Source organism: Catharus ustulatus, chromosome 31 (genome assembly GCF_009819885.2).
Source record: "Catharus ustulatus isolate bCatUst1 chromosome 31, bCatUst1.pri.v2, whole genome shotgun sequence".
NCBI lineage: Eukaryota > Metazoa > Chordata > Aves > Passeriformes > Turdidae > Catharus > Catharus ustulatus.
The window spans coordinates 3,147,497-3,169,374 of NC_046251.1; the positions used below are offsets into that span (position 1 = coordinate 3,147,497).

At 56.5% G+C, this 21,878-nt stretch overlaps 1 protein-coding gene across 1 annotated transcript; it reads right to left on the reverse strand.

Annotated features, from left to right (window-relative positions):
• Positions 1-14,299: 14,299 nt before the first annotated feature.
• AQP5 (aquaporin 5) lies at positions 14,300-18,301 on the reverse strand. Its single transcript, XM_033083245.1, has 4 exons — positions 17,813-18,301; positions 16,396-16,557; positions 16,076-16,159; positions 14,300-14,728 (listed from the first exon to the last, which is right to left on the reverse strand). Exons 1-4 carry the CDS (start codon positions 18,173-18,175, stop codon positions 14,543-14,545), a joined length of 795 nt encoding a protein of 264 aa, XP_032939136.1. The 5' UTR covers positions 18,176-18,301; the 3' UTR covers positions 14,300-14,542.
• Between the last annotated feature and the right edge of the window lie 3,577 nt (positions 18,302-21,878).

Here is a 21,878-nt window from a genome sequence, read left to right on the forward strand (position 1 = left end):
CTCTTCTCCTTGCTGCTGCTTTTAAGCTCATCCAGGGATGCCCAGAACTGACAGGTGGGTCACAGGGATCCTGCTTCTCCTTGGATGGGTCACTGTGAATCATTACAGCTTTTCTGGAGTGGGGCTGCTGCAGAAAATATCCTTACTGGCGGATTCTCCAACTAACACCTTCAATTAATTTTTTTTTACATTGTTGTTGTTGGTTATCTTTATTTGTGCTTTTTCCCTCCACTTTTTGGACCAAAGCAGTGACCTGTGGGTTTCCTCCTCTCAGGTGAGGTGGCCTCTTGCTGGCACAGCGTGTCCTGCACCGATTCTCTGCCCACGGCTGCCCTTTGCAGCACCTTCCCTGGAGCTAAGACACGAGAAAGGAAAAAGAGCAAAGGCGTAAAACAAGGATTTGTGTCTCCAAACACTTCGTGCTCTGTGAATTCCTGGTGCAGCTCCTCAGCCAGGATCCCACTTGTGATCCAAGCCTGGTGTAGTTCCCTTAGTCCAGACCTGAACCTGGGGATATTCCCTGAGATTTCTGGGATTTGGGAGTGAAACGAGGCCCCGTGAGGGGCTGCAGTTCTGGATCCCTGTGGGACATCCCTGTGGGACATCCCTGAGATTTCTGGGATTTGGGAGTGAAACAAGGCCCTGTGAGGGGCTGCAGTTCTGGATCCCTGTGGGACATCCCTGTGATTTCTGGGATTTGGGAGTGGAACGAGGCTCTGTGAGGGGCTGCAGTTCTGGATCCCTGTGGGACATCCCTGTGGGACATCCCTGTGATTTCTGGGATTTGGAGTGAAATGAGGCCCTGTGAGGGGCTGCAACTCCGGATCCCTGTGGGACATCCAAGCTCAGCCCAGGAGCCCTGGGAACGCCTGGAACTCGTTGTTTCATTGTTTTCCAGTGTGTCCCATAGAAACTGGGCTTTGATATCCTTGAATCCAGGAAAGGAAAAAGGGAAAAGGAGAAGAGGAAAACTGAGGGCAGTGCTAAAGAGCCGGACCTGGGCCTGGAGGAGGGTGAAGGCTCCCAGGTGAGCTCCTGAAGAGCTTCTCCCCCTGGGGCCAGCTGGGCTCCTGGGCACTCTGCATTCGCACTGTGGATGGCAGGAGATGCTTCCAGGAGATCTCTGGGGAGTTTCCAGCCCAGGAAGAACGTCCAGGATTTGGTGTTTGGGGTCTGAATTGCCTTTTCCAGGCAGGGGGAGACAAGAGCCCTCCAGACTGTCCTGGTGGGAGAGCTGGGCCTTGTCTGTCCCACAGCAGAGTCCAGGGCTCCAGGTCTGGATTTCAGCGCCGCTTTCCCTGCTCTTCCCCCAGGACCTCTCTGCTCGTGCCTGGGTAATTATTGTCATTCCAGCAGCGAGAGCTCTGTAATTACTGCCACTGTCAAGATGAGGTCGGTGCTGGGAGGACACTCATCCTGAGGAGCCTCTAATGAGGGCCAGCAGCGGCCTTTGGAGGGAGCCTGACATCACCCGAGGGAGGGGGACATTAATTAGCTGGATCTGGGGAGGAGAGGGCCAGCTCTCCTGCCCGTCACTCGGGTGGGATGTTTGTAATTAGTGCCACCAAATTAGCTGGCGATGTCACTGTTTGCAGTGTCCCCCGGCCCGGAAGGGCACGGCGCTGCCTGCGGAGGTGGCGGCGCAGGGAGGACACATTCAGCCCAGCTCAGCTCAGCTCAGCTCAGCTCAGCTCAGCTCAGATCAGCCCAGCTCAGCTCAGCTCAGCTCAGCTCAGCTCAGCCCAGCTCAGCCCAGCTCAGCCCAGCTCAGCTCAGCTCAGCTCAGCTCAGCTCAGCTCAGCCCAGCTCAGCTCCGCTCATGGCTCCTCGGTTTGCTCCCAGTGCTGGAGTGGCCTCAGGAAAAGTCCCACGGGACCCTTTCTCCGCATCCCCTGGGTGATTTGCTGTAGCCTTTGGGACGTGGTGCCTTCCCCATTCCAAGCAAACCCAACCTCTTCATCCTCTTCATCCTCTTCATCCTTTTCATCCTTTTCATTCTCTTCATTCTCTTCATCCTCTTCATCCTTTTCATTCTCTTCATCCTTTTCATCCTTTTCATCCTCTTCATCCTTTCCCAGCTGGGTGGGATTTCCAGGGGCTCTCCCAGGCTGGAGGAGCACAGAGGGCAGGATCGGAGCTTTGAGCTGAATTCATCCCAGTTCAGGACTTGGAGAGGTTTTTGTGGACAGCAGGTGGCAGCGTTCGTCTGTCTGTCCTTCTGGGCCCATCCTTCCTCTGGCCATCCTTCCTGCCCTGCCCTTCATCATCCTCGCCCCTCCTGCTCCCTTCTCCGAGCTCCCCGAGCTCCCGTCCTGCCCCTCCAATGATTCTGTGTTTTTGGGGGTGGGAAGCCCCAGGCTGGGGGAGCTGTTGGTGACATCACAGTGACATCACAGTGACACCACAGACAAATTGGGACAGCTTGGGGTCAAACTCTGGCTCTGGGAGCATCCCTGGAGAAGCAGCTTGGAGGCTACTGGAGCATCCTGTGCTGGTGGAGCTGGACCAAAAGAGCTGGAGAGGGAAAACTCCTGGAGCGTTTCCCGGCCCCAGGTCCATCAGCTCTGGAGCAGCTCATCCATTCCCCACCCAGCCCTTTTATTGTTTCCCTCAGCAGCTCTCACGACTCTGAGCTGATCCCCAGGGGTGGGGAGAGGCAGGAGGAGCCAAGGCTGCTCCCACGGGGATCCATGCTCCTGCTGGGACTGTCGAGAATCAGGCTGGGAACACGATGAGCTCATCACAGAGTCACGGATGATTTGGGTTACAAGGGACCTTAAATTCAGTTCCATGGCAGGGACATGGGCAGGGAATTTAATGCTTAAACCTGCTCTTAAATTTAACCCAGATTGCTGAGGTGAGGCCAAACCAGGGGATGCTTCATTTTGAGGGGATTTATGGCTAACAAGGAGGAATGAAGGCTTTGGCTTCACCTTGGCTCCTCTGAGAGACCTTTGCTGCCCACAGAGCCCAGCCCAGGGTCTAAGCCAGGGCAGGAACTGGAAAATGTCCCCGTCTGTCCCCCAGCCATGGTTCCGAGCCTGGAACCCTGGGAATCAGCATTTTTCACTCAATTTTCCTCATGAAGGAGCTTGTAGCCTCCTCCTCCCACCACAGAGGTGGTGCCACAGTGGCCAAGGCAAAACTGGCAAAGAAAAACCTCCTTGGGTCACTGGTTCCACCTGGAACCTCCCTGGTGACGCTGAGTGCCTGGGTTTGGTCTCAGCATTTTTTGGGCTGTTTTTTTTCTGTTTTGCTTTGCAGGTATTGAAGAGCCAAGGGAGGGGCCATTGCAGAGTGAAACTCTGTGTTCTCTCAGGTATTTTGGCAGCTCTGAAGGGCTGGGGATTATTTCCTCTCCCCTTTGTGCCTGGTTTTTATGCAGGGAACATCTTGGAGTTGATGTCCCACAGGCTTGGCGCCAGGGAGGAGCTCAGAGTGGGAAGCTGAGATGGTGCCAAGAGTGGGACCTGATGGGTTGAGCTGTGAGAAGCCAAAAGTTGGGCCCTTCCCAAAACCCAGCTCAGGCTGATCCCTGTGGTGGATCCCCATTTCTGATGGATTTATGACTCTTCTCACATTGCTGGTGACAAACTGGGTGAGGTCCCTCTTGTCCCCAGCGCTCTCCTGGCACCTTCCCAAGCTCCCCAAGCACCTTCTCCCAGCTCTGAACATCCATGATCCCTGGACATGGGCACAGAGCCATTGGGGTCAAGCCTTTCCCATGGGAAACTGGGATGTGGGCCTGGAGAGGGGCAGTGGTTTCATCAGTGGGGGCTGGAGCAGAAACCAGTCTGAGCCCATTGCTGGGCTGGGAGATGGGTGAGAAAACAGGATTTGCAGGTGAAATGTTTTGGGGCTGAGCATGGGGCTCTGAGCCCTGGACACCTGTGGGCGCCCAGGCATGGTGACACCTCCAGGGGTGTCCCTGCTCCTCCTCACCCCTGGGAGCTTGGACCCCTGGTCCTTGGGGTCCCTGGAGGTCAGGCTGGAGGCTCAGTGCTCTCACCTGGGTGAACATTTCCCCTCCTCTGGCTGAACTCTTGACCTTGGTGGGTGGAGCAGGGCATGGGACGCACCCACTGAGCCCCCACTGCCAAAACAGCTGGGCTCCAAGCCCTGGAGGGTGTCCTTGGCTGTTCTTCCTGATCCCTGGATATCCTCAGTGATCTCTATTTCTCTTCCTTGGCTGTTCCTCCTGATCCCTGGATCTCCTCAGTGATCCCTGTTTCTCCTCATTGGTTGTTCCTCCTGATCCCTGGATCTCCTCAGTGATCCCTGTTTCTCCTCATTGGTTGTTCCTCCTGATCCCTGGATCTCCTCAGTGATCCCTATTTCTCTTCCTTGGCTGTTCCTCCTGATCCCTGGATCTCCTCAGTGATCCCTATTTCTCTTCCTTGGCTGTTCCTCCTGATCCCTGGATCTCCTCAGTGATCCCTATTTCTCCCTGGTCCTCCTTGGCTGTTCCTCCTGATCCCTGCCTCCTTGATGGTTTTCCCTGATCCCTGCCCCTCCTCAGTGATGCCTCTTTCTCCCTGCCCCTCCTGACTGCTCCTTCACCCCCCGCCATGTGCTCCCTCTGATTCCCTACAGTGAAAGGTGGATTCCCTTTCCTTTATGGAGGAAAGACTTTTTTGGGGATTATCAGATGTTTTTGGGGAACCCTCGGGTGCTAAGAGCAGCCTCAGACCCCCAGGGCTCAGCACCAGTGATTGCTGGTTCATACTGGGACCCTACTGGAGCTGAACTGGGGCAGCTCTGGGCATCACCAGCTGCGAGCACTGGTTTGGGGAGGATGAGGGGGGGTTTTGGGAGGCTGAGGGATAGTTTGGGAGTGGCTAGGGGGTGCTTTTGGGTGGCTGAAGGATGGTTTTGGGAGGCTGTGGGGTGGTTTTAGGATGGTTTTGGGAGGCTGTGGGGTAGTTTTGGGAGACTGAGGGATGGTTTGGGGTGGTTTTGGGATGGTTTTGGGTGCTTGAGGGGGTGGTTTTGGGAGGCTGTGGGGTGGTTTTGGGATGGTTTTGGGGTGGCTGTGGGGTGGTTTTAGGAGGCTGAGGGATGGTTTGGGGTGGATGTGGGTGGTTTTGCGATGTTGTGGGGTGGTTTTGGGATGGTTTGGGTGGCTGTGGGGTGGTTTTAGGAGGTTGTGGGGTGGTTTTGGGACGGTTTGGGGTGGCTGTGGGGTGGTTTTGGAGGCTGAAGGGTGGTTTGGGAGGCTGAGGGATGATTTGGGGTTGCTGTGGGGTGGTTTTGGGATGGTTTGGGTGGTTGTGGGGTGGTTTTAGGAGGTTGTGGGGTGGTTTTGGGATTGTTCTGTGTGGCTGTGGGGTGGTTTTGTCCCAGCACCTCAGCGGTTACACACCTGCAGCCTCCCAACCCCCAATCTCAGGGAGGGGTGAGAGTAATTTCCCCTCTTTATCTGAGACAAAGGCAGATGGTAGTTAATGGTTTATCCTGGTTAAAGGCTTATTTCTGCTAAATGTCCCTCTAGCTTTGAATGTGGAAAAACATCAGGGTTTTGTTTCCTGACTCTTCTTCCTGCCCATAATTCTGTGGAACCTTTAGACACCCTCCCGGGGCAGCTTCTCCTCATGCACAAGCCAAAAATCTTCAGGGGAGTCTGGAGCAAATGTGGCCAAGGTTTTAATTTGCCCCTCTTGCAGGTTTGGGGATTATTAAACAACCTAAATACTCCAAAGTCTGAAAAATCCCCTCTTAGGGCCCTTTTTGCTCTTTGCAGTGCTTTTAGCTGGGCATCAATCACCTGTAACGGCTGATGAAACCTGATGGGGCCATAAATCTGCCCTGCTTTGCATTCAAAAGCAGCAATTAATCCCGGGGGGTGTGGCTGCAATTAGATGACAAATTGTGCCTCCAGATTCACTTGCCTGCTTGGACAGAAGCCGCCCGTGTTTGCTCAGCCGCCGAGGCTTGGCTGGGCTGCTGCTCTTCCCCCGGGGACAGGATGATGAACCCCGGGAGCTGCAGCTGCTCAGTGGGGACCCTTTGGCCTCAGCTCCTTCAGCTGGAGCTGGGAAGTTCAGCTCAGCTCCTTCACCTTGGGGAGTTTGGCTTTTTGGCCGCCTGGGAGTGTCTGAGCCCTCCTTTCCCCAAGGTTGTAGAATCCTGGAATGATCAAGGCTGGGAGAAAAGCTCCCAGATCATCAATTCCCCACCACGGGCAGCACTGACCCAGGTCCCCAAGGCCACATTCCCATGGATTTGGACACTTCAGGGGTGGTAACTCCACCACTGCCCTGGTGCCATGGCTGGACAGCTTTTTGCATTGAGGAGATTTCCCAGTCTCCAACCTGAACTTCCCTGGCACTTCAATCCTGTTCCCTGGAGCAGAGCCCACCCCCCTGGCTGTCCCCTCCTGTCAGGAGTTGTGCAGAGCCACAAGATCCCCCCTGAGCCTCCTTTTCTCCTTCTGAGCCCCTTTTCCCAGCTCCCTCAGGAGTTCTCCAGCCCCTTCCCCAGCTCTGTTCCCAGCTCTGAACTCACTCCAGGGTGACCCTCAGGGTCTTGTGAGTGGCCCCAGCCTGAGCCCAGAATTCAGATGTGGCCCTGGCCCAGCACAGGGTGCAGGATTTCTCCTGACCATCCTCAGACCTTGGGCAGGAAGATTTGGGACCCCCTAGACATTTCAGGAGCTGGGACAAGCCCAGCAGTGCCTGATTTGGGCTGGTTTTGAGACTAGAACCGGTCCTAAATAGCAACAGCCTGAGCTCAACGACCTCAGTGCTGGATTTCCTGCTGGATCTGCTGCTGATCCCAGAGCTGCAGGTGGATCAGCCATGGGTAGTCTGGGATCCATGGAAGGTCTGGGGTTGGAGCTGCAGGTGGCTCATTCATGGATGATCTGGGATCCATGGGTGGTCTGGAATCCCCATGGATGGTCTGGGATCCATGGGTGGTTTGGGGTTGGAGCTGCATGTGGCTCATTCATGGATGGTCTGGGGTCCATGGATGGTCTGGGATCCATGGGTGGTCTGGGGTCCATGGGTGGTGTGGGATCCCCATGGGTGGTCTGGGATCCCCATGGGTGGTCTGGGATCCATGGGTGGTCTGGGGTTGGAGCTGCAGGTGGCTCATTCATGGATGATCTGGGATCCATGGGTGGTCTGGAATCCCCATGGATGGTCTGGGATCCATGGGTGGTTTGGGGTTGGAGCTGCATGTGGCTCATTCATGGATGGTCTGGGGTCCATGGATGGTCTGGGATCCATGGGTGGTCTGGGGGTCCATGGGTGGTGTGGGATCCCCATGGGTGGTCTGGGATCCCCATGGGTGGTCTGGGATCCATGGGTGGTCTGGGGTTGGAGTTGCAGGTGGCTCATTCACATGGATGATCTGGGATCCATGGGTGGTCTGGGATCCCCATGAAAAGGTCTGGGATCCCCATGGGTGGTTTGGGGTTGGAGCTGCATGTGGCTCATTCATGGATGGTCTGGGGTCCATGGATGGTCTGGGATCCATGGGTGGTCTGGGATCCATGGATGGTCTGGGATCCATGGGTGGTCTGGGGTTGGAGTTGCAGGTGGCTCATTCATGGATGATCTGGGATCCATGGGTGGTCTGGGATCCATGGGTGGCCTGGGGCCATGCCCAGGGTGGGTGGCTGTTCCCTGCCCTGGGAGGGCTCTGGTTAAGGGCACCCAGACATGGTTTTGTTGCAAAGCCTGGGGGCTGAGGGTGGCTGCTGCACGGAGGGGGAGTTCTCTGCTGTTTCCATGGCAAGAGAGGAGCATTTGGGGGCTGGATGGTGCAGGAGGGATGAGCAAACTCCAGCACAGCTCTGGTTGCTGTGGGGATGCTGCTGCAGACAGGGAGAGCCAAGCTGAGCCCAGCTCTGTAATTGAGCTCAAAATCCAAACAGAACGTGGCTGAAATCCAGGACAAAGCCGTGGAGATGCAAGTCCTGATGTCAGCAGTGGGATAAGGTTGTGTTTGCACACCCAACACGCTTTTATCCACTGATTAACTGTTCCTACAGGGCTCCTTTGCGAAACACACGGGGGTTTTCTGTTCCAAGAGATAAGAAAACAAGCTGGGTTTTATATCCCTTCCCCATGAGGGTGATAACAGCTCTCAGAATTCCTGTGGACTCTGATCTCCAAGTGAGGGTCTCTCAGCGCAGAAACAATTGGCTGTTGGGTAAGTAACTTAAAAAACAAACAATGAAAAAAAATGGAGAAAGCACTAATTTTCTTTGCCTGGCAGGAAATCAACTGCCCAGTCCCCAGAGAAACCAGCTCCTGGACAGGAGGGAAAGATCCCTGCTGGAAAAAGCTGAAAGATTTGCTGGGGAAGAGGAATTGATATATTTGTTTTCTTTCGGACTTTTTTAGAAAAGGCTGATTGTGCCGGACATTGAAGTTTGCTTTCATCCCCATTTTTAATCCTGGCTGCACAAGAGGGCTTTATCCCAACCTGCAGCTGCACCTTGCTCTTGGGCACAGAGCTGCCGTGGCCTTTGCCAAGCAGGATTAATGTCAAGTGGCAGAGCCAGGCCTGGATCCTGGAGGCCTCATGCCAGGGGATTTATTTGGTTTATTTTGCTGGTTTGTGATGATTTTCAGGGCTTGTTTCTGCCATGGATCAGGTCCCAGCTCTCCTGAGTGGTTCTGTGCATGGAGAGGGCCCTTGAAGTTTTGTTCTCCTTTTCCTGCACATCCTGATCTGGATGGAGGCACCGAGCTTGAAGAGTTTTGTTTTGAATGAACCCAGCCCAAAGCCTGGCTGGAGGAGCTGGGGCAGCTCCGAGGCCTCACCCCAGGTTTAACAAAGCTGAGTTTAATCCCCTCCTTGCCTGCTGGGTTCTTGCTTCCTCCAGCCTGGGAAGTCCTCCATGACCTTTCCCAACAAAGCCCCTTTGCCAGGCCTGCGGGCGCCTTTATCTTCCCTCCTTGATTTTTATTGATGTCACCAGCAGGAGCCCTCAGAGGAGCCGCTCGTGGACTTTGTTTGGAAGGTGATTAAGAGCAAACAGATCCTGGAAAGCCAAGGCAAAGCCTTGAGCAAGAGGGAGCTTGGCAGCGGGAAGAGCCGCGGTGCCGGCAGCGCCGGAGCCTCCATTTCCAGGGGTGCTGGGGCTGAGGCTTTTCCTTCCCAGGAGGGTTTCCCTCAGCTGGAGCTGTCAGGGCAGGGTTTTCCTGGCTGCTCTCCTTTCCCCAGGGACAATCCCAGCAGAGGGCAGCAGGAGATGCCCTGGGCACCCTTTTCTCTCTGGGGTGCTGCTCTGGAGCACGCATGGCTTGGGCCAGGGCAGGGGACTGTCCCCTCCTGGTCCCCACCTTGGGACATCTGCTAAAACCTCCCAGCTGTTCTGGCTTGAAAATGGTGTTTTGGGGACTGAAGGAGCTGGAACTTACCAGAGTTGAGTTGGCACTTATTAAAAGCTAAATTTGGACTCATTAAAGTTGTTGGGAGTTATTAAAGAGGCATTTTTGGGCTGTAGGAGGTGTTTGGTGGAACAGAAGCACCTTTGGATCTCCCCTTCCCCTCCCTGCTCCCTGGGTGTCTCCAGCCCTTCGCCTCCTCAATGCCCTGGGTGCTTTTTGGGCAACTCCCACCTTTCCATGACTGATGGTGCTGCCCCTCCCACACACACACTGGGGTCTCGCTGCCTGTGGGCACTGGTGGCACTGGTGGCACCGGGGGCTGCCCAACCTGCCCCAGCATTGCTTTGTCCCACCAGCTGAGCCAGGGAGCCAAACACAAAATCCAGGAGCTGCTGCTCAGGCAGAGGCTGCGTTCCTGGCTGGGGTGACAACAGGAAGGGTGGCTGCTGTCCCTTGGTGGCCTGGGAGCTGTTTGCTGGCTCCTAACGAGGGATCTCATGGCACAACAGGCTGGGCAGAGGTTGAGTAGGAGGAGGAAGGCTCTGGAGGAGGTGGGTGCCAGCACAGCCTGTGCCATGACTAATGCCACCACCCAGGCTGGGCTCTGCTCTGGGGCACAGCTCGCTCCTCTCTGGTGGCATTTCAACCCTGGAAGTGCTCTGGAAATGTCAGGATTTGCAGGAAGAGTTTCCTGCTGTGCAACCTGGTGCTCTGCTCTGGGTTCTTTGTTTTGTATTTATCCTGAGTTCTGGGTTGTGTTCTGTACCCTGGGTTCTGTTCTCTGCTCTATATTCTGGGTTTTGTTCTCTGTTCCATGTTCTGTTCTGGATTATGTATTCTGAGTTCTGTTCTCTGTTCTGTATTCTGGGTTCTATTCTGTATTCTGTGTTCTATTCTGTGTTCTATTCTGTATTCTGAGTTCTGTTCTCTGTTCTATATTCTGGGTTTTGTTCTGTGTTCTGGGTTGTGTTCTGTATCCTGGGTTCTGTTCTCTGCTCTGCTGTGTATTCTGGGTTTTGTTCTCTGTTCCATGTTCTGTTCTGTATTGCGGGTTCTTGTTTCTGTTCTCTGCTCTGTTCTGTGTTCTGTTCTGTGTTCTATATTCTGGGTTTTGTTCTGTGTTCTGGATTCTGTTCTGTATTCTGGGTTCTGTTCTCTGCTCTGTTCTGTGTTTTATTCTGGGTTCTGGGTTCTGTTCTGTTCTGTATTCTGGTTTCTGTTCTGTGTTCTGGGTTCTGTTCTCTGCCCTGTTCTGTGTTTTGTTTTGTGTTTCATTCTGGGTTCTGGTCTCTGTTCTGTATTCTGGTTTCTGTTCTGTGTTCTGTTCTGTGTTCTGGGTTCTGTTCTCTGCTCTGTTCTGTATTCTGGGTTCCATGTTCCACGTCCTGTCTCCTGGGTCAGCTCCTTCTTGGTGCTCCTGAGCTGCTCTCTGCCTGCTCAGGGCTCTCCAGCCCAGCTCTGGAATTCCTCCTGGAGCAGGGAGGTCCTTCCTGGGCTGCTCAGATTTCCCAGCTGGGATCCAATCTCCTCTGTGATGCTTTTCTCCCTCCTTGCAGTTTCCTGGGTCGTTTTCTCCTCATCTTTCCAGTGAGCTGGGCTGAGCTTGCAGGTGAAACCAGGCTCTGCTCTCCAGGTCTTGAGGATTCAAGCAAAGCATTCAGGGCTGTAAAATATTTGGAGCTGGGAGCAGGGTGGAAGGGATGAACCCCAGATGTGGAGCTCTGTCCCTGCTCTCTCCTGGACAGAGCTGAGCCTCACCCTCTGCAAGGAGCAGAAACAAAGAAATTCCTGTATCCCATAGAAAATCCTTAACTGGGCCAATTCCACTGAGTTTTGCTTCTTCTCATGCCCCTGGTCCCTTCCCCTGTCCAGAAAACTTGGGGGTGAGGGAATTTAAATTATCTGGTGGAGATCTTCCTCAGTTGGACTTCAGTAGACCTGAGAGCCCTTTGATGTGTAAGAAATGTGAGGTTTTCAAACTGCTGCAACCTGTGAAAACCTGGGCTTGTCCTCTCTCCAGAAAAAAAAAAAAAAATTCCAATTTTTAAAGCTGAGCGGTGATTACCTGAGGATGGAAAAGGAGTGAGGAATTATCTGTGAAATCTTCTTAGAGCAGAGCAGCTGCTTGTGGGCATGTTCAGGGAATAACCCTTCATTAGAGCAAAACCACCCAGGGACTGCAATGATGTGCCTTTGGAGTGGTTTCAACTGGTGAGAAACATTTAAATTAAACAAAAGGTGGTTATAAAGTGTAATTCATCTTTTAAAACCCCAAATGAAGCTGTGTGGCTTGGGGATGGGGTGGGATAGGATGCTGGAATGGAAACTCCTGGTTTTAGGGAGGAACAGAAAACCAGCGCAGCCCTGCAGGTAAATCAGCAGTGAACACACAGGTTTGTACCTGGCCCTGCTGTTCCTGCTGAAATAAAGGTGATTTTTCTGTGAAAAGCCAATTTCTGCTCAGGCAGTGAGTGGGGCACTGCTGCCTACCAGCCTTCCAATCTCATTAAAAATTGGTCTGAAGGAGCTGGAATGTCAAAGAAGTAATAATAATAATAATAAATTCTCCATTGGTTTTCAAGTGCTGCTGTTGCCATTCCTGGACAGGTGAGGACAGGTGGGACGACCTCAGCCTTTCCCAGCCCTGCCCTGGGCCCTGCCCTTGGCCAGGTGAGGTCATGGGGTTTGCTGGATGCCAAAATTCAGTCTGGATTAAATTCACCTCCCTGCCTGCATCAAATCCCCAGGCCCAGGGAAGCTGGGTGGGGAAGGAGCTCCAGGCTCCACGTTCCTGAGCTGGGCTCAGCTGCACCTGCCCCACTTTGGGGTCCCACTGACCCCAAACCCCCCAGCAGTGCCCGAGCTGGGCTCAGGGCTGGGCCCTGCGTGGTTTTTGTGCTGACACAGAGCTGGAGCTGCAGCTGATTCATCCCGGGAGGGCTCACACCCAGCCCGGGTCCTTCCCCTGCTGTTGATCACCTGGAGGGACTGGGGGGGCTGGGCACATCTGGGGGAGGCTGTGGTGGTCCCCAGCTCCCACTGGGACTCCCCCATCCCTGCTCTGGTGTGGGGATGGATGGGGTTCAGAGCTCCAAGATCAGGGCATGGCTGAGATTCCCAGTTTGGGGGGGCTGGGGGCACCCTTTGGTGCATCCCCAGCCCCTGGGGTGCAGGGGGAGCACACTGGAGTTCTGCAGGTTTTGGGAGCTGGGCCAGCTCCCAAACATCCCCAGGGCTGATGTTTTTCCCATCTCCCCATGGGAAGGGGGCCCATATCCTTCAAAAGGGGAAACTGAGGCACGGGAGGTCCTCAGCCCACCCCTGAGGATGGCTGGGGGGTGTTGCAGGGTTTAATTTCCTGACCCTGCTGCTGACCCAAAGGGCTCTTCCACCTCCCTCCCTCCTCCTGCCTGTCCCCAACCCCTCCTGGGCACAGCTGGGGGAGTGAAGGCGCTGCTCCCCAGGGACTGCAGCTCCAGGGATGCCAAAACCCAGGGGAGGGTGCCCATCCCCCCCGGGCCAGGCTGCAGGACCCTGGGGTGGGATCGAGCTGAGCCTAGGCTGGGGGAGCTCCCAGGGAAGGTGAGAACCCCCCGGGTGCCCGCGGTGAGACCCAGGAGGGGCTGGATGGGGGCAGTGGGGGGAGGGAGCTGGGCCAGCCTGGTGTCCCTGTGCCGGTGTCCCCGTCCTGGTGTCCCAATGTCCCTGTGCTGGTGTCTGTGTCCCCGTCCTGGTGTCCCAATGTCCCTGTCCTGTGTCCCTGTGCTGGTGCCCCTGTCCTGGTGTCCCCGTCCTGGTGTCCCAATGTCCCTGTGCTGGTGTCTGTGTTCTTCTGCTGGTGTCCTTGCCTGGTGTCCCTTCCTGGTGTCCCAATGTCCCTGTGCTGGTGTCTGTGTCCCTGTCCTGGTGTCCCTGCCTGTTGTCCCAATGTCCCTGTCCCAGCGTGTCTGTGTCCCCGTCCCGGAGTCCCTGTGCTGGTGTCCCTGCCTGGTGTCCCTGTGCCAGTGTCCCTGTTCCTGTGTTCCAGTGTCCCTGTGCCAGTGTCACTGTCCCAGTGTCCCCATCCCAGTGTCCCTGTGCCAGTGTCCCTGTGCTGGTATTGCCATCCCAGTGTCCCTGTCCCGGTGTCCCCGTCCCTGTGCCAGTGTTGCTGTCCCAGTGTCCCCATCCCTGTGTCCTTGTCCCCGTGTGCCTGTCCCCGTGTCCCTGTCCCCGTGTGCCTGTCCCCGTGTCCCTGTGCCAGTGCCTCGGCTGGGAGCTGCTCTGGCAGAGGGTTGTGGTAGAACTGGAAGAGCAGGGCCGGAGCAGAGGTCAGGTGAGGTGTGGGTTTGGCACAGCTGAGGAGTTGTGGGTCATTTTTTGAGGGCACTGTGGAGCTGTCTGGGAGAACTGGTAGGGCCGGAGTCCCATGGGCCGTGTGGGAAGTGTTGGAAGGATCCCTCCTGCTCCTTCCAGCCTCAGCACGGGCTCCACTGCCCTGCCTCTGCTGTTCCTCCCCACTCCATCACCAGTGCCCGCTTGTCCTTCCCAGGATTCGTGTTCTCCCCTCCCAAACCAGCTCCCACAGCATTCAGGGTCTGAGTCCTTGCTATTTCTCTGAGCCTTTGGGATGAGTTTGTGTCCAGCTCAATCCATTTTCCCTCCTTAACTCTGAGACTTGAGCTGATTTGCACCCAGGATTTTTTTTTTAAACTTTATTCGCAATAAATAATAAACTATAATACAAAGATCTCAACACAGAATCCAAAAAGTCTCATTCTTTGGGAATAAAAAGGACTCCCAGCACCAGGAAAGGTGAAAGAGCATCTACGAGCAGCCCCTGGGCTGGGGGTGGCTGCACCCCCTGCCCTAAGCGGTTCCCCTTCCCCCAGGTGTTGCCATACCTGGGCCAGGTGAGGTCCTGCAGGTGGCCCAAGGGCCACGGGGCCCTGCCATGGTGCAGAGATGGAGCTGAGGGTGCCAGGGCCTGGCTGAGGGGTTTGTGGCTGCAGGGAAGCTGGAGAGGTTCTAGAGCTCATGCAGGGGTTCTTTGCACACACACAGAGCCCCCGGCCCCCCTGCATCCACGGGCCCTGCAGGGGAAGGCTTTGCATTGAGAGTCTGAGCTGCAGCTGCTGCGGCACTGCCTGGCTTTGGGGCACAGGGGAGCCCAGGGCTGCGGCTCCCTCCCCTCCCTCGGCTCGGCTCCTCAGCTGCTCTCATGGCGGGGTCAGCTCCATGGACTTCTTCCTCTCCTCCCGCTGCTCCTCCCACTCCTCCTCGGACTCGTAGGTGCCCTTGATGATGGCCACCCTGTCAGACATGTTCATGCAGTAGGGCACCAGGATGTAGAAGTAGAGCAGGGAGGCCAAGCAAGCCCCGAGGATGGGCCCGACCCAGAACACCTGGAAAGCAACAGGGGCAGGGTGAGAGCAGCTCCTGGGGCTGGTGCAGCAGCAGCACCCATGGCACTGGCACCCACGGCACCAACACCCATGGCACCAGCACCCACGGCACAGGACCCACGGCACCAGCACTCATGGCACCGGCACCCATGGCACCAGCACCCACGGAACCAGCACCTATGGGACCAGCACCCATGGCACCAACACCTATGGGACCAGCACCTATGGCACCAACACCCACGGAACCAGCACCTATGGGACCAGCACCCACGGCACCAACACCTATGGGACCAGCACCTATGGCACCAACACCCACGGAACCAGCACCTATGGGACCAGCACCCACGGCACCAACACCTATGGGACCAGCACCTATGGCACCAGCACCCACGGCACCAGCACCTATGGGACCAGCACCCACGGCACCGGCACCCACGGAACCAGCACCTATGGGACCAGCACCCACAGCACCAGCACCCACGGTACAGCACCCTTGGCACAGTATCTATGGCACCCATGGCACCAGCACCCACGGCACCAGCACTCATAGAACCAACACCCATGGCACCAACACCCACGGCACAGCACCCACAGCACCAGCACCCATGGCACCAGCACCCATGGCACCAGCACCCACGGCACCAGCACTCATAGAACCAACACCCATGGCACCCACAGCACCAACACCCATGGCACCAACACCCACGGCACCAACACCCGTGGCACCCACGGCACAGCACCCATGGCACCAACACCCATGGCACCAGCACCCAGAGCACAGCACCCATCCCTGCTGCACAGCACCCATCCCTGCTGCACAGCTCCTGCCACACGAGAGAGGAAAGGTATTCAGAGACCCCCTGGGCTGGAACCCCTCTGCCTGAGCTCGCTGAGGCCCGAGCTGCTCTGGGAATCTGGGGCTGAGCCTGCAGGAAGAGCTGGGGACGGGAAGGAGCGAGCTGGGCTCTCCTGGGCTTCCTTCCCCTCAGATGAGGCACCAACGGCCGATTTCCGAGCCTGGAGATGTCCGAGGCTGGGTTGGATGGGGCTTGGAGCAGCCTGGGCTGGTGGAAGGTGTCCCTGCCCATGGCCTGGGGTGGGACTGGATGAGTTTTGAGGTTGTTCCCACCCAACCCACCCTGGGATGGGTTCGTTTGTGTCCCCTGGCTGGCTCTGTGCCAGAGGATTAACTGTTCCTGATTCGTCAAGGGGTAAAACCTCCCTTGTTCCCCAGCCCCTTTTAATCCTTCCTGCCTAGGGTGGGCTCTAAAGCTCCCACCCTGTCATTCCCTGCCCTGTCCCCACGTGGCCCCCAGCTGTCCCTGTTCCAGTGCCACCAACGCTCACCCAGTGCGCGGAGCTGAACCTCCTGGTGATGACCGCGGGCCCGAAGGAGCGCGCAGGGTTCATGGAGCAGCCGGTGAAGTAAATCTGGAGGTGTGGAGAGAAGCCTGGGTTAAGGAGCAGGTCAGAGCCATCTTGGGCAGCAGGGACTGACTGAAGTGTTCCCTGCTGGTGTCTCTGTCCCACAGAGCTGGAGATGAGCCCTAACCACAACAGAGCCCCAGGATCTCCCGCGTTTCTCCTCCAGAGCAGCCCCCTCAGGACCAGCTGCACGAGGGCATTTTGGGCAGTTCTGTGCTCCCAGGACCTGGCCCTGGACTCACCCCCACCAGGTGGCCCACGGTGACCGAGAGGCCGATGGAGAGCGCGGGGGAGCCGACACCGCTGCGCCGGTTGTCCGTGGATGCGAAGATGCAGGCGGCCAGCTGGAAGGTGAGGATGATCTCCACCACCAGGGCCTGGCCTGGGGTTACGTTGGTGTTGATCTGGAACCACGAGAGTGACAATAATTAACCCTCCCCAGGGCTCAGTATCACCAGGAGCGCTCCCAGGTGCTTTGCTGGTAGATTTGGGAGGTGAAGTTGGATGAGAAGCCCCTCAGGGCCCCTGCCCAGCCCCTGCTTGATCTCCCTGCTCTTTCTCTGAAAGGAAAGAGATGATCTTGCTTTGCAATTCCCCAAAATCTGTCTTGTCCCCAAGCCTGTCCCTTCCCTGGGCTTTCCACACCTCTCTCCACAGCACTCAGTGCTTCCCCACCAATCCCTTTTTTCCTGCTTTTCTTGATCCTTGCAGGCTGTTGTACCCCTGACTTTCTGCCCTGCACTTTGTGGAACACCTGCCCAGGATGATGAGGAGCAGCTGGGATGGGCTGGAGGGTGAGGGTTGGGATGAAGATCACGGGTGGGATGGGCTGTTGTGTCCCAGTGACTGCACAAAGCCCTGGGACTCTCAGGGGGACTCGACCCCCACTGTGCACGGAAGGACAAAATGACCCAACCCATCACAGCTCATTTTTTATCTAAATCTGGCTTGTTTGGGATGCTGAACCTGTGGAATGAGGGGCACTGCAGCCTCCTCATCCCAGTGACCAAACCCTCTGAACGTCTGTGCTTGCTCCCAGGGGTCCGCACCCGTCCGTGCCTGGAGCTGCAGCTCTGTCATTCAGGTGTTTTCCCAGCACTGCCCCGAGGGTTTCAGGCTGTGCCTCACTCCCGCTTATCTCAGAGGGTCCCGATGTTCCCCCTCCTCCCCCGGGAGCAGCCCCTGGACACCGTCCTGCCCCCTCGCTCCTTCTCCAGCTTCTCCAGCACTCTCCCCATCCCTCTCCATTCCCAGCTCCCCCAGTGCACTGGTCCCAGCACTGCCCCCCCTGCCCGTACTGGTCCTGACTGGGCTCTGCTCCCTCCCTGCCCCCTGCCGCTGGCACGGCTCCTATCCCGCGCTAATCTCCAGGTGGAGAGGCTGCACTCAGGAACATCTCAATGGTGCGGGTGACTCACGGGGCCCTCAGGACAGAGGAAGCCCTCATTAAAGGAGGGAAAAACATCCCACTCATCACCCGCACAATAAAGCCGTCATGTCAGAGCTCGGCTTCGCTCCCGTCCCATTCCCAGCCCGCCGTGCGTGCGGGACAGAGCATCGAGGATCCATCCCGAGGGATTCAGCGCCCAAGGAAAGGCAAGGGGAGCAGGGGAGTGGGGAGAGGGGAGAGGGGAGAGGGAGCCCCCAGGCAGGACTCACCGCGTTGATGGCCAGGTTACCACGCGTGTTGGCCGGGGTGACGCCGTAGAGGATCCCAGCGCCGGCGATGGCCCCGACCAGCTGGGCCAGCACGTAGAGCAGCGTGCGCAGCAGCGAGATCTGGTTGCCCACGAAGAAGGCGATGGTCACGGCGGGGTTGATGTGGGCGCCGCTGATGTGGCCGAAGGCTTGCACCAAGGTGCCGATGGCCAGCCCGAAGGCCAGCGCGATCTGCAGGATGCTGGGCAGGGCCGATGGCCACTTCAGCGCCGAGCCCAGCCCAATGAAGACGAAGATGAGCGTGGAGAGGAACTCCACAAAGACGGCTCGAGCAAAGGCCAGGGTTAGTATTTCCTTCTTCATGGTGGGAGCAGGTGGAGGTCAGCCAGGGAGGAAGAAAGTTTAGGGTTGCTCTGGGTGCGGGCTCTGGTGTGTGCAGCCAGGTGTAGGGCCATACCTATCTATATATGCAAGAGCAGCAGGAGCTGTGTTACAGGGCGGTGGGTGGAGCCAGGGAATTAGCCAGTCCTCCCAAATTACCATGAACCTGGAAAAGTTTCCATCTGAAAATGTCTTCGGAGCCTCTTGGTGAACCAGTGACTCAGATATTGGTGGCATTTCTCTCCTTTCCCTCTGCAAACAAAGAGCCCCTATAGGGTGTCTCTGTGGTCGTTAAATAACCAGGTTGCATAACGAGGCTGAGCTCCCTCCTCTGCTTTTCCCTTTTACTGCCTCTCGCCAGGTCCTGGGTGTTTCATTAGTGCAGGTGTCGTTAATACTCGCTCCCTCCCTTCCTCCCAGTGCTTGCACACTGCTCCTGTTGGAGAACCCTTGCTGGGCTGGAGGAGCTCTCCTGGGGCTGGGCTCCAGCCGTGTTCCACTTCCATGGGACCCTGAAATGCCAAGGCAAATCAAACACCTGGAGCTTCTCCCAGGCTGTCCAGAGGGCTCAGCCCCAGGAAACGAGTGGTTTGCAGTTCTCCAGGGAGCAGGGGAGAGTTTGGGGAAAGCTTTGTCCATCTGGAGAGCTGTAGATGAGCCGCAGCTTCCTTGAGGTGGGTGGATGCAGAAATGGGATGGAGAGGGCTCCTGGCTGGAACCTCTGCTCCCTCTCCTCGCTGCTGCTCCTTCCCGAGCACTGGAACAAGTGCTGGCACTGGGGGCTGCTCCCAGCCTGGAATGACGTCTCCTCCCCTGTCACCCTGCGCCCTTTCCTTTTCTTTCTGCCTTTCCAGCTCTTGCTCAACGAGCAATGATTTCGCTCCTGGGAATGCCAGCTCCAAGCACAGGCTCTGTATGGACACAGGCTGTGTTTACACATCTCCTTTCATGTTCCTGGGGCGCTGCCCTCCATCCCAAACCCACCCATCTGCAGGGACGCTTGGCTGGCAGGGAGTGGCGGGGGAGGCTCTCGGGGCTGAGCACGTGGAGCTGTTGGGGACGGAGGTTTTGGGGTGGAAAAGGTCTCGGGTGACACTTAACAAAGGATTCTTGGTTCTGTCGTAGCTCTCAGAGCCATGTGCCAGGATTTGTTTTGTAGATGGGGTTGGGTGCCAGACCTGCTCTCCTCGCTCAGTTGATCCACGTTTCCTTCCCCAAATGATGCTCAGGCTGGGTTTGCCCCTGGCTGCCAGGTTCCTCTGCAGGGGCAGCCACGCTCCAGCACTCAGGGAGCAAAGCTTTGCAGGCAGGACATTGGCAAAATCCTCCCTAAATCCAAAAAGTTGCATTCACTGCTGGCTTCTGAGGAGGCTGTCAGGCCTGGGGGGTCAAACACCTGGAGGATTCCTGTCCAGAGCAAGGAGACGGGACTTCTTGTCCAGGACTGGAAATAAATGAGCTTTTCTCTTCCTTAGTACCCAAAATCCTGAGCAAAACAGACCTGGAGGGCCTCAAGGGACCGAGGATCTGTTACAGCCTTAATTCCTGATAATCGTTTTCTCCCGGATCTGCTGATGCCAGGGCTGATTGCAGAGTCAAAGCCCAGATCTGTTATCCTCGAAACACCTGGTCCGTTGGCGTGTTTTGGTGAAAGTTTTGCAAGCTGGTATTTCAAGACACCCTGGCTGGACTCCAGCTGCCATAATTACTTGCCACTTCCCTTCAGCCCTGTCTGTGGCTCCAGCTGGATAAAATGCTCCCTGTTCCCATCCTTCAAACCCTTCCTCAATGTCCCCATCCTGGATCTCCCTGGGCAGTGCTTGCATTTTGCTGTTGGCTCCTCCAGCACGCTCCTTGCTTTGCCTGAAAAGACAAAAAAAAAGCTATTCCAGCCTCCCAAGTGTGAATAATAACAGGCAAAAGCCTGCAGCTGACTCGGGATATCATCAAATAGGGCTGGGAATGGCAGGGAAAACTTCTGGAAAACACAACCACGCACAGCCTCTTTCCCCGAGGCAGTTTGGGAACCTTTTCTCACCGGGGCATTCCTGCCTGGCTCCTCTGCTGCCAGCCCTGGCGTTTGGAAGGCTCCCTGTGCTGCCCGTGGCTCCATGCCACCCCAGGAGCTTGGCTGAGCTGGAAGAGCTTTGATGTGTCAGGTTTAATGGAGTTGGGCAAGGTGCTGCAGGCCTGGGGCAGGCTGGTGCTGACAGACGGACACCTACGTGGAGGGGTCACACACGCCTCGCCTCACACGTCCTGCTGGAGACAACAGCACAATCCTGGCAGCAAGGGCAGGTTTGGCTGCCTCCTGCTCCTCCTGCTCCTCCTGCTCCTCCTCCTCCTCACTGGCATCACAGACAAACAACACAGCCCCAACCGCCCCAGTGCAGCTCAGGAGGGGGACCCCAAGGTGGGGAGGAGGTGGGAGGGAGGCTCCTGCTGCCTCATCCTCGCCTGGGCCACCTGGGCTCTGCCTCACCCAGGCAATGTGTGTCATCCAGGCCACCCTGTGCCAGTCCCTGGCAGTCCCTGCTGTCACCCAGCTCGCTGTCGGAGCCTGCGCGGGGCTGTTGGTAATTTGCAGTTGTTAATTTGCTGTCGTTAATTTGCATTTCCTCACTGTTCCTGGTGGGTTCAGCTCCGTGCTGCACCTTGGGGCCTGGCAGAGGCTGCTCCAAATTCAGGTTACAAATGCTGCTGAGCTTGGGTTCGGGATTTCCTCCTCACCTGGATCCACACCTCAGCCAAGAACCTTAAAACTGGCCCAGTAATAGAGGCAGGAATAAAACCAGTGACAGGATGTCCCAAACTGGAGACACCAATTCTGCTGGAACTGGGATCAGAAACAGAATCAACTGAGCCGGAAAAGACCTCTGAGATCTTTGAGTCCAACCCACGACCTAAAGGTGTGAGCTGGGATTAGATGACCCAAATACCTTGGTTGGGATGACATCAGAGGAGAAAGTTTGGTTCAGTAACTCATGAAAAAATGGTGGTTATTGCTGGCTCAGCTCCTGGATTTTGTAACGAGGCATTGATAAGGAAAAAGTGAAATATCATAGAGCAGCAGCAGCAGAAGCAAACTTTGCCCTCGTGATCCCCAGTTTGGGGGGTGCAGGGACGGGTTTGGGATGCACCTGTGCAGGTGATTCAGATGGGGCATTCAAGGATCCTGCTTATCTGCCCCATCTGCTGCCCTTCCTTTGAAGCTGAGGGCTGACACCGCTGCCCTGGGGCTGCTGGCGTTTCCACTTTCCCCTGCCCTGCAGCAGCGAGGCTTTGGCTTCCTTCAGTCCCGGCTGGGCGCTGTGACACCGAGAGTGGGGCTGCTCTCACGTCCCCTGCTCTGTCCCTGCTTCTCCAGGGTCACCGTGGCAGTGACTTGGTGACCGTGCTCTGTCACACTGGTGCCACCTGAACGCTCTGTAGGTGCTGACTGGTGACAAAGCTTAATGAGATTTCTTCTCTTTGCTGAGCAACTCCTGGCGGTCCCCAGGCAGCTCTGGGGCTGCTCTGCCTCCCCAGGAGTTCATTTGCATTGAAATCCTCGTTAGTTATCCCATGGGATAATGAGTGTCAGGGAAAGCGAAAGCCAGGCTGGAAAATCAGATGGCACAGAGGGGGAGGTGGGATGAACCCCCACAGTCCTGATTTTCAGCCCTTCCCAGCACCAGGGACATCC

Excerpts from the sequence above, each read along its gene's own strand:
- AQP5 (XM_033083245.1), bottom strand. The coding sequence starts at position 18,175 with ATGAAGAAGGAAATACTAACCCTGGCCTTTGCTCGAGCCGTCTTTGTG. Across the intron at positions 16,558-17,812 it reads GTAACCTGGCCATCAACGCG|ATCAACACCAACGTAACCCC; the intron begins GTGAGTCCTGCC and ends TCGTGGTTCCAG. Across the intron at positions 16,160-16,395 it reads CCGTGGGCCACCTGGTGGGG|ATTTACTTCACCGGCTGCTC; the intron begins GTGAGTCCAGGG and ends CCACACCTCCAG.